General features: G+C 40.2%; 1 protein-coding gene across 1 annotated transcript in view; it reads right to left on the minus strand.

Annotated features, from left to right (window-relative positions):
* LOC5575899 (small subunit processome component 20 homolog) overlaps positions 1-12,305 on the minus strand; it is a 110,939-nt gene that overhangs the window by 41,854 nt on the left and 56,780 nt on the right. Inside the window, exons 4-5 of the mRNA XM_021844435.1 lie at positions 6,906-8,239; positions 1,057-2,179 (exon numbers count right to left, since the gene is read on the minus strand). Coding sequence (XP_021700127.1) covers positions 1,057-2,179; positions 6,906-8,239 — 2,457 coding nt within the window. The remainder of the gene's footprint in view (positions 1-1,056; positions 2,180-6,905; positions 8,240-12,305) is intronic.

A 12,305-nucleotide genomic window follows, 5' to 3' on the forward strand; every position in this document is an offset into this window, starting at 1 on the left:
ATCTACAAAAATGTGACCAAATATTTGTTCGTATCGATGCAGTTAAACGTTCATTACAACGACCTTACGAGGGTCCCTACAAGATTGTCAAGCGATTCGAGAAGTATTTCGATGTCCTTATCGCCGGGAAACAACAGAAAATAACGATTGATCGATTGAAACCAGCCTACATATGTGAAGAGAACATTTCCAGTTATCCTGCAGAAGATTCTGGCAGTAAAGTTACGCCATCTGGACATCGTGTACGTTTCTTGGCGTAACTGGGGGGGTACCTGTGGCAGTTTGCCTAGGCTACTTCTGCTACACGTGTTGTGCTATATGCACTGGCCCCTCCCCGAAGAAATACTGTAAGGCGATTCCGGGGAGATAAGGGTCTGAGACCAAGAAGAAGAAGGTGAAGAAGAAGAAGAAGAAGAAGTAGAAGAAGAAGAAGAAGAAGAAGAAGAAAAAGAAGCAGAAGAACAAAAACCTTAGGACCTCATAAAGCATGCTTCAACTAGTCGCCTCCGTAAAAAACTGTGTGAAAAATAATATTGCTACTACGAAAATCTTATAAGACAACGTCCATTTATTACTCAACGCTAAAATTGAAGGTTTTGTTCGTTCTTCCACTTTCCACTTTTGGGTGAAATTGATGCGTGTTTTGCCTGCGTCGTGAAGCTACTATAGAAACAGAAATTATAAATAGCCACATGTGTTCGTATAGTGGCTCAAGCAATATTAAATAAAACATATTTTTCCATATTTTAATATGATAATGTTTGACCATTGGTATTTCTTTAAAATTCAATCTGTATCCACGGATTGTTTATAAACAGTGTAGTGAAAAAATGATTGAATTTCTAGATTATGTGAGGTAATTTAATTGATAAAAAATCGACATGAAAGATAAGACAAAGAAAATCATCCGGATCTTGTGTATTTATTGAGGCATTGTTGGAAACCATGCAAAAATCAGAAGATTCCATAATATTTTCAGCACTATTATAAACTTTTCCTTGAGGTTCCAAATTACCCTTCTTTCCCCAACATTAACTCAAGTTCAATAACACTTACCCAAATCTAGAACGCGTTCCAACAGTACTCCAATCTTCCGCAGGTGCTTCTCCGGGTGCGGAACCATTTTCATGAGCGAATAAAGTGCCACATGCATCTGTTGTATGGTGTCCATGTCCACATTGGGTAGAGTTACTCTCCTCACTAGCATCGGCAGCAACATGTCTGCTATTGCGTCGCAACATTCTTCATTTTTCACGTACTCAGCAATGCGGGACAGCACCAACAGGTGATCTTTGCTTATGGACCGTTTACGCTTCATTATCTTCTGGATGTAGGATATGATATCCATAACGAAAGGCATTAGCAGAGATGTTCCAAGATTCATTTCGGATTCGTTGTACGTGTTGTCCACTGGTCGACTGTTCGGAACAGTAATTATTTCACTTTCACTTGTATCAAGCGTTAGCATACTGGTGATCATCTTCAGAATTTCTTGACAGACTGCATCGCTAGTTTTATCACCGTTCAATAAATTGACAATGGATGCCAGTGGCGTTGATTCGAGGGCAAATTCTTCGGATAATGATCGCGCTAAAAATTGATAATAGCGTGGATTTTTGCTCCAAGCAATGAACAGTTTCAAAAGAGGTGTCGGCGAATGAATACACTCAGTTTCCAGTTTTTCCAACTGAGGTCGCACATAGATGGCGAAAACGGTTTCTATTTCCTCTGGTGTCCATTTGTAGCTGTCGAAGTGATCGAAAAATTCTACCAAATTGATTAGAGCTTGTGATTTCAACTGCTTTACCGCCGAATGATCCATCCGCGTGAGGATTGAGTCCATACAAAACTTGATGTGCAGCAAGTACTGAATAAAGGACTCGTCTTTCAATCCTCCGAATTGCTCACGTATGCTATCGATCATTTTCATTAAAACTTGAATACGATAAACGGGGAGATCTTCCTCAAATCGTGTATTGCTCTCGTTGATTGTCCGATAGGTTTCCAAAGGATTGGATCGAAGTAGCTTCTCGAAATACGCAAACGACATGCTTATGAAGAGGTTTATCTCATTCTCGTGGAAATTACCCACAAACCGTAATAGCAGGGCCTTCAGTTCGGTAGGCGTTACTTTCTGAACCATTCTGGTATGTACAATTTTCATGACCAAGGGAACCACCTGAAAGAAAAATAATGTGTTAGAATTTATTTTACGGTAGATAAATTTAAAAAAAAGGTTATAATGAGATATCTCGACCAAGCATGGATCGGAACGATATGCGAAGATTTCATGCATCGGTCAATGGCTTCTAGCACAATACTGCGTCGGTATGTGGGACCCAACTAGTCAAAAGCGTTTGGAACGAACAGAAAGGTGAAGCGGTTGGAAAGTAGCGTACCGAACTATTTCCAAAGTGGCAGTGTTCATCATAATCAGGATGGCGCCCATCGGGCTCATCACTAAGAAAGATGCTTCAAAGAAAGAGTCAGGGTGTCCATTCAAAATCAGTTTTCCAATTCCCGGATTTTTCCCGGATGCCAAAAAGTTTAAAACCGGATGTTGTTGGACATTTTCAACAAAAAGTTTTGATATTTTTTCTGGCTTCCGAAATATTAGTTTTCAAACTATGAATTTTGAAGCAATGTCTTCAAATACATCAGTTTTTTTAATCGATAAATCTTATAAGATCATTTTATGCAGTAAATTAAAAACCGAATTTAGTTTTTCATTTATTTATAGGTATTCCACTAAACCGCTCGTAGGTTTATTACCATTCTATGCAGTTTGATAACGTCAAAACAGCATTTCATTTTAGACTATAGTTTCAAATATTGGAAAACATTAGCTATGCAATTGCAATTCCAAATATGGAATTAAACAGAATAGAGGGTTATTTGAATCTAATCACTAACTCTTAAGGTCGATTTCTTCACCTTCGCTTAAGTCGTAAACCACGTTTACCCATATACCATCAGTGCACCAGTATCCGCTCATGTTCCAGTAGCCCGCTCACGAGTTTAAAAAGTAAGGTAATTTGAGTAAATACGCAAAAGATTGTCCACAGTATAATTCAATTTGTCGATTTGAATCATCTAGTGGCTATAGTTTTCATATTTATTCTGTTTAAACTTATTTTTTTTCGGTGTGAGCGGGCTACTGGTACATGAGCGGATACTGGTGCACTGATGGTAGTTTAACTAGGTTTAATGCTTATTAGGTGGTGAAGAAACCGCTTATAAGAAGATTTAAATAAATTCTCCAGCTGCTTGCTTTTGTATGTCATGAACATGAGCATGAGCATGATTGACCGCCCGCAGATGCTACTCCGTTATTGCAAGAACAGCTGTACTTACACAGGGAACCAACAGACACTACTCGGGATCAGTAGCATCCTCAATGTGTAAGTACTGGTGCTCTCATTATTATAACAAACAATAACGGCGCCGGCTGCGTCCGAATGCAGGTCAATTTGGGGATGGGAGGGAAATGTTGACGTGTTGCTTGCTTTATAGAAGCCGAGGAGTCCTCTGCACTTCCACAAGTAGACACTGGGAGTTTGGATATGGGAAAGGGTTGGGTAAAGGATTCGTTATGGTAAACGATAATTTGAAATTAATGCGCCTAACCGGATTCGCGATATTACTCGATAAACGCATTGAACGCCGAACAAGTGTTCGTCGCCCTTCCCCACAGGAGCAAGCGACAAGATCAAAGGATCAAACGCTACTAACGCGATCCGCGATACTATTCCACCTTGGTACGCTAACGACGCGCGACATGTTTGATTCTGCCCCCGTCACTCGCCCCCGCTAGAGCAAGCAATCAGGTCGAAGGATCAAACAATACTCACCAGCTGCTTGCTTTTGTATGTCAAATAATAAGTCAAATGATAACTAAAACATTTGCAACTTTTTCGTTTTGTCAAACTAAGTTCCGTACTCAAATTCCGGTCATGATTCATATTCCGAACACTCGACTTTTGAGAGCGACTTTTGAATAAGGATAAATTCTTCCATGATTCAAGTCATCTACATCTAAAAATTTGAAAATATTAATTCTTACCTTTGAAATCGCCATTGTTCGGAATATGAGTCATGTTCGGAATTTGAGGCAAAACTTAGACCAACTCCATTAAATTTGCTTAGACCAACTCCATTGAATTTGGCCACTTTGTATGACAAAAAGGAAAAAGTTGCAAATGTTTTAGTTATCATTTGACTTATTATTTGATATACTTAATGACAAAAAATGGAAGAATTTTTAAAAATACTGTTTAACCGTTTTGAACTTTGAAAAAGTTTCAGACAGACAGTATGAAGTCTGTTCCATTTAGTATTTGTCCGCTTCTTTTCAATTACTGTGCTGCTTCTAGTTGTCCTAGCGAGAAGCTTATTAAAACCTTTTGATCCGGAAGAGTTGTTCAATCAGTGGTATAAATTAGATGGAACGCGAAAGACGTGAGGGAATTACGCCGAAACACAAATATAGTCGGGAGAAATGATCGCAAAAATTCTTGAATTTTCAAATTTCGAATGAATAAATTTACCATGCAAAACGTAGGTTGGATGCACCGGATAATCAGGCTTCCGAATTCTCACTCACTCTCACGATAATGGATTTATCCCTCACAGCAATTTTCAGCGATTCGCTGCCTTGCGATTTTATCCGTCCACAAAACAAAGCGAAAATAGATAATTGCACATTTCCGCAGCTGTGAGAAGTTTGTTTTCTCTTTCTCCGATTCATGGAGAACTTTTCCTATATCCATCGCCCCAAGCAGCAGTTGTTTTTATGCACCAAATTAAACACTCCTTTCGTCAAGTTGGTGTGGTAGCATGGTTAGCGCGCATCGCGGTTGTTTTTAGCAATGTTCTAGGTTCGAATCCCGTCCCGCACTAGTTTTTGTTTATCCACATAGTGATAATTCTCGGGAGCAGTTGATGAGCGAAAATATGATGGAGTGAAAAATAAATTATCCCCGGAGTGGAGTGATTTTCGATTATCCACAATCGTAGCTCCAGCGAAAATTAGTGCGAGCGATAAAAGATGTTCACGTGAGGAAGCGAAAAAAGCATTCTCTCCTTACGTGCGAAAAATCGTAGATTTCGCATCATTGATACGAAAATTCAGAACCCTGCGGATAATTTTGAATAGGATTTTGGAGATAAATTCACTTGCAAGTAGATGATTTAGCTATGGAAGAAAAACATTTTTGGTGTGTATCACTGGAGCAACAAAATGAACTAATTTACATTGGAAATTGCCTTCAGAATAGAATTTTTCCATTAATATAAAAATAGGTCAAAATAAAGGTCTGATTTAGACAATTGTTCGCACTTGAAGTTTGCTAAAGTTATCCTTAGACTAGATTTTTATTTATTTTTTTTTAAATATATCAATTTAAATATATTGTTTAAGAAATGTATTTAACTTTCGAAAAACTTTGCTTTTAATCGAGAGGGGCAAAGTATGGAAAATGCACTATTAGAATTCCTAGGAAATTGGGAGATAAGAATCTGCTCTGTATAACTAAATTCAGATCACTGTTCCACAAACCAACTATGTTTTGAATCACCAACAAATCATCTACTAAGGACGCCTTTAAAATTATGCGTTAGACATGATTCATAGCTGGTTCCTGAAGAAATTCTTGATCTACTGCAACTCTCGCAGAAACGATAATTCGCTAAATACATTTGATTGCTTGGTTGCATAAAACAATGACATAACATGAACAAGCATCTTCATAGCAATCCATCGAATATTTTGTCAAGAGTTTCGTTAAGAAATAAACAAAAATCTGCCCAAGTACCTATACCTAGAGGACCATGCCATTTATTCATCCATTTAAAAATTCTTCATGAACTCATTAAGAATCTCATAAGCAATACGTTCAGAGTTTCAGGAAGAATTCGCTGTAAATCTACAGAAATTCATACAACATCTAATAAGGGACCTAAAATGGCTATATCATAGATCACGGATTAGTCCAGTTAGTAATCTAAACAAGACTTCTTCAAGAATCCGAATCAGTTGCTCCAGGTATCTATCAAAAAGCAGTTATAAATGAATGTGTTCAGAATATCATTAACCATTGAAATCTCCCAAGAAATTTCCCAAAGTATTTAAGCTCTGCTTTCACTATCCTAAAATAATTTGCTAAAAATGTCAAGAAAATCCGCCAAAACTCTTTTATAGAATCCTAAATTTCATTTAGGACTCCTAAAATGATGTCATCAAAAATATGTCATTATTCTTAATACAAATTCATTAAGCATCTTATCAAAAACCTTGCCTAAAATACGAAACACTTTTCAATGACCTCAGTTTCCTAAGAAATTCTTTGAATGTGCTTGATATCTTCAGCCAGAAATTTGTAAGGCATTTCATATGAAAACGATAGCAAATGTGAAAAATAGGACAAAGATCTCTCCTTGGAATTAAGGTTTTTTCGGGCTAAAGTTCTTCTAGAATCCGTTAACTGTCTCTCGAGCAACCTAGTCGTGCATCTCTTGACAAAATATTCTAGTGATTTTCCCGGAGTGTTGTACAATTTCCCGGGTATTTCCCGTATTTTTTCCCGGCCATTTGTTATTCCCGGGTTTTTCCCGCTTTTCCCGGATGGATGGACACCCTGGGTATCAGATGAGTCCGTAACACGTATGAAGAGATCAACGCTTAGATGTTGTGAGCAGAAATGGGATCACTCTACTAAAGGTATATGGACTCATCGCCTAACTAAAACTAAACCGCCAGATTGGTATAAAACAATCATGGGAAAAAACTTCCACCTTGAGCAGTTTATGTCAGGACATATTTGCTACCAGAGTGCCAAACCGAGTGCGTGGGATGACGTCAGAATAAGAAGGCCTTAACAACAAGAACTTCAAAAATATTCACTTACCGCGGAACGATGTTCATCCAGCACCACACACCGCAGTCTACTATCGTTTTCCGGGTCCTCTTTGAAAAAGCTCTGCATTTCATCCTTCATAGTTTTCTCGCTGCTTAAACGGTACAAATTATCCTTGTAGGGCGTGATGGCTGCGTTGTTATACGTGAATATGCAATCCAGGGCCAGCTTTTGCACTTCGAAGCTACGATGAGTCAGCAACTCTTCAAACAGTTCGTACAGCTTTTCGGATTTGAATATGGTCTTTGGATTCTTCACCTTTGCGAATATGTTCAAGTATGCGATCAAGATCTTCTGGGTAGCTTTGGGGGCAGATTCGTTGGTTTCTACATCAGCATGTTGCTTGACTCTGTATTCTGATTGGATGAATTGCAGGAACGCTTCTACAATATCACGATTTTTTGCTTCGAATATCCTATTCAGCTTCGACAAGGTGACCAACAGTTGAACGCGATAATTGACAAAATCTATCTTGTCATCTTGTTCATCATTAACGAAATCCAACATATCATCTTCATTTGCTTCTTCGCTGTCTGCAACAGTCGGACGGCTTATGTATTCCAGTGTATAGTTCAACTGTTTTTTGTAGATCTTCCAGAAGTCAGCCACTGCAAATTCCTCAGCATATGTCGTAAGCACCTCACTGGCAGGCTCCCCTAGCAATTTGAAATTCACTGACAACATCGAAAGTACAAACTTCATTGCATCCAAACGAAGAGACTCGTCTTTCATTCCTTGAAACCAGTTGGAATCGAACTCCAGTTTTTTCAGCTGCATTACTTGCTCACGATATGTATGGATATTCGGATCCACCATTTCTATGGCGTACAGGACGTCGAATAGTGTTTGATCTTCATTTTCAATGGCTAACCTTGGAAGATTGTTGAACAGCGAGAACATGTGAGACACCAGTAGACGAGTTTTATGATGCACTGATACTAGAAAGTCGCTCAATTTCAAGTGGATTGTTTCAAATAGCTTATCGGTTAACAGCTGTGGCTTATCCTGGTGAATTTTAACCAAGCACAAACTTATCACATTCATCAGATTATTCTGTTTAGCATCCACCACTTTCGGTAATAGCTGTTCAACAATCATGACGAAGATCTTCAAGTTGTCGTGTTTGTAGTGCACAAGCGTTTCTACCATTATACTTAAAGCGGCATATTGCTCACTCTGTGGATCGTTTTTCAGCTGGGAAACAGTGGCAGTAATTTCATTTTCCAATATCTGAATGATTCGCTCTTCATGGTCGAAATCCACTAAATGAGGCAGTAGAATCAAAGCCAGAAGGAAATCCGTTCGATTATCTTTGGTCAATCCACCTGCGGAATACAAAACAGAAAAGACCGAAAGTTAGATAAATAGGTATGGTATGATTCTGTCTTGCACACATATTTTGACTACCATCTAGCAAGAACGCGTTTGCTTACGTACAGCCACTCTAGGCTTAGCAGTGACGAGCAGATTCTAAAAAAATAATACAGCGTAAGCGGACATGCTACAGCAAGTGACCCGGCAAAACGTGAAACGTTAGAGACGGGAACGAAAGCAGACTCTTTCGGGAAAAAAAGAAGATATCTGGAAGAATTGGAGTGTGAAGGGATGGAGCAGCTGAGTGAAAGTTCTATCAGAGGTTCAACGCAGCTTGCAGAGGCTTCGTGCCGCAAGCCGAGATGTGCAAAAAGGAAGGAGTATCTTGATGGAGGAATGTACGTTGTGATTGTAAGGTGGAAACAGCACTTCGATTAACATCTGACTGGTGTAGAAAGCACAGGCAATTTGGGTCAAGATTCAACAGAATAACATCGTACGGGCATCAAAATGGGCCCGGAGAATTTGATCATTCGTCTGCACCTATATAGGAGGATAGGCTGATAATTAGAGTTACATATTTCTCAGGAGCACGTACTAACGAGTCTCCAACCAAACCGTCTTCCAGCTCAAGGGAATCGCAGTGTGCTGCGTTAGCACATTGTCGGTCGAATATTCAAACAGGTTGTTACGCGAAAAATTGCTACTGCAGAATCCAACTTTTAACAGGAAGACCGGAAGATAAACCTTTCACACACACTCATGTCTCTTTCTTGAATAATGTAAAGTAATTTTTGAACTCGTTAAAATCGGACGTGTTTTATTTTTGATTTCGAGTTTTCTTAAAAATATACAGTCCGCTCGGCTTATCGGAAGGCACATTGGTCCTTCAGGCCGAATAAATTTAGAAGTAGTGGAAGAACGTCGACGCGAGTCGAGTGCAGCGACGCGCTATTAAAATTGCAAATGGCCGTCGGTAGAGAAAAGTGGAGTGATCGTGTCGTGTTATGTCAACACCATCGAAAACGATCGCCGAACAGAAATCCCAGCGAAAGGCGAAACTAGATAACGCCAGAATGGAAGAACAGCTGAAGACTCTCTCTCTCATCAGAGGGGGTAGTGAAGGGCAAACTTACACGTGTGAAAAGTGCCATTGAACATAGTGAAGATGACCCGAACCTGAACATTATGAATTTGCATTTCCTTCGGTTGCATCAGAAAACAGTCGAACAGTCGTATCGCGAATACTATGAGTTCCAAAACATGATTCGTGCCCTGATCCCCCCCCCCTCTGAGGAGCTACGAGCCGAACAGGAAGCGAAATACGTCAAATTGGAGACAATAGTGATTTGGCAATCCGGATGAGTATGCTGATAAAAGTGGCAATTAATCACATGGAGAAGAAAGAAGTTGTCATAGCAGCAACATAGTCGTCGTAGTGATCAGCTCTGTCCTACCTGCCGCCAATGCAAGCGCCGTTGCCGACCTTCTAAGGGTCGTATGAACGATGGTTTTCGTTAATAAATACTATTATTTTGAGCAATTTGACCTGGTGCTTAAAAAATTCAAATATTGTAATAATAAAATTAAGGATGTTTGTAGTTCTCTGCCAAGTTCAAGTCGATTGCTTATAGGAAAACAAAGTTACATCATGCCTAAGTTGAGCATTTTGTATGAAAATCGGCATTCACTACTATTATTCTGAACACAACTGTACGAGTCACTTGGGCATATGTGAGCCATTGCGGTTGACGAGAATGAAGAGCCGAGTTCCGCGTACTACATACCACATCACTGTGTAGTAAAACCTGCCAGTACGTCGACAAAATTGAGGGTCGTTTTCGACGGCTCTGCAACGTCCTCATCAGGAGTGGCAATCAACGATGCGCTGATGTCTGGACCGAACATACAGAACGATTTGTTTTCGATTTTGCTGAACTACTGTGGTCACAGGTACGTCTTCACAGTAGACGTCATCAAAATGTTTCGACAGGTTGGTGTCCTCCCACCGGACACAGCGTTTCAAAGGATAGTTTGGCGCTAGGATCGGAACGAGCTTCTAATGGTGTAGGTATGAGCTTTTGACGATCACCTATGGTCTGTCATCGTCTACATTCCAAGCAACCATGGCACTTCGCCGGGTTTCCGAATATCATCAACACGAATACCCTCAAGGGGAAAGGGTAATAAAAAATACCACTTATATGGACGATGTAATTGGAGGTGCACATAGAATCCAGGATGCGTGCGCTCTGCAAAAAGAAGTAAGCAAATTATTGCAGAAAGGTTGCTTTGGAACGCAGAAATGGTGTGCCAATCAACCGATAATATTGCAACATGTCGAGGAGTTCCATGGCACTGATTTCGAATTGAATAACCGAACATCATCAAGACTTTGGGCGTCGTTTGGAATCCTCGTGAAGATTTCGTTCTCTGTTGTTCCTGGCAACTCGGAAGCTACAACGAAAAGAAAAATTCTCAGCGAAGTTGCGAAAATATACGATTTGCCTGGTTTGGTTGGTCCAGCCAAATTGATTCTACGGGAGGTTAGTGTTCTCCAAGTGGATTGGGATAACCCCGTCCCACAAATGGCGGTGCTTTCGTGATGAATTGAAGTGCCTAAACAACCTTCGCGTGTCCAGATGGATTTCGACAGGAGATATAATATTAGTCCAGTTGCATGGCTTCTCCGACGCCTCAGACAAAGCTTATGGGGCATGTATCTTTATTCGTGTCAAGATGATGGTTTTGTTACTTTCCGACTAGTCTGCAGCAAATCCAGAATCCTTCCGAAAAAAATTAACGAGTGCAAGCCGATCACTATTTCTCGCGCCGAATGGTTAGGTGCTGGGAGGGAGAAACCAATACAAAATTTCTCTACGTCACAGTGAGCCGAGATTTTGCTGTCACGAACTGTCACTGTGAGCCCGGATCTTAAGCAATGGACAAACATTAAAAAAGCGCGTAATTAGCCAAAGCATATTTTTGCATTTCATCAAAAGTAGCAAAAATCGAATAAGAATCAATTCATGCACATTCAAAAGTAACGTCACGAGAGCACCGTTTATTCTAATTGAATATAACGTATTGGAATGAGGCTCTTTTTACTGTTTTCATTAAAACTGAAAATTAAACGCATAGAAAACTGTGGCCCTTTTTCAATGTTTGTCCAGAAGGATCGAAGGTACACAACAACTGAAAACTAGCGATTTTCACTAAGCCTGCCTTGATTGTCGTCGGCAAGTGGGAGTTTTCTTGCAGTTTGAAATAACTTTGTGTCATATTTAGTGTGTAGTATCGGTGCCTCCCTCCCAGGTTAGGTGCTGTCCTTCTGTCAAAGCTACTCGAAAAGGCGATTGCTGCGATCGATATTGATTTTGAATCAGTGAACCTGTGGACCTAGAGTGCCTGTAACCAAGAGTGACGTCATGTTCCAGTTATGACAGGTCTCCTGCTCGATTGGAACGCGAATTTGTATGGAAATGACAGTTCGCCGCTGTTCCAATTTTGACATTGACGCCACTCTTATCTAAATCCATTCTGTGTGGACCGACTCGTAGATCGTCTACAGTTGGATTAGGAAACCACCTGGAATGCTGCAACTGTATGTCTCCAACCAGGTCCGTCACACTCGGGCTCAGATTGGGTATTACTTCTAGTACTGCATTTGGTCCCTCGGTAGTACAAAAGGTACCCAAGTTTGACGGATACCTTATGAGCCATAACATTTTGGGCAACTGCTAGGGACATGGAGGTCTTTAATTTGTCTTTGCTCCAACCGTGTGAGCGAAATCCAACGAATTATTGGCGCGTATACTTGACGATACGTTCCCAGCCACGAGAATCCAGCTGACGTGATTTCACGTGGTGAATTTCCTCGGAAGCTGATAGACAACGAGATGTGGTGGAAAGATCCACCCATGCTTAAGGCGGCAACGATTGCAGAAGTAGGGTAGATGTACCAATAGTGGAGGTACTAAGCACGATTGAACTTCATTTGGACGCCTGAATTTAAGAAGCGCAATTAGTGTACATGTTGATGTTGTAACAGGAAGTAACGACCATTGACTTAATGAG

Source organism: Aedes aegypti, chromosome 2 (assembly GCF_002204515.2).
Source record: "Aedes aegypti strain LVP_AGWG chromosome 2, AaegL5.0 Primary Assembly, whole genome shotgun sequence".
NCBI classification, from domain to species: domain Eukaryota; kingdom Metazoa; phylum Arthropoda; class Insecta; order Diptera; family Culicidae; genus Aedes; species Aedes aegypti.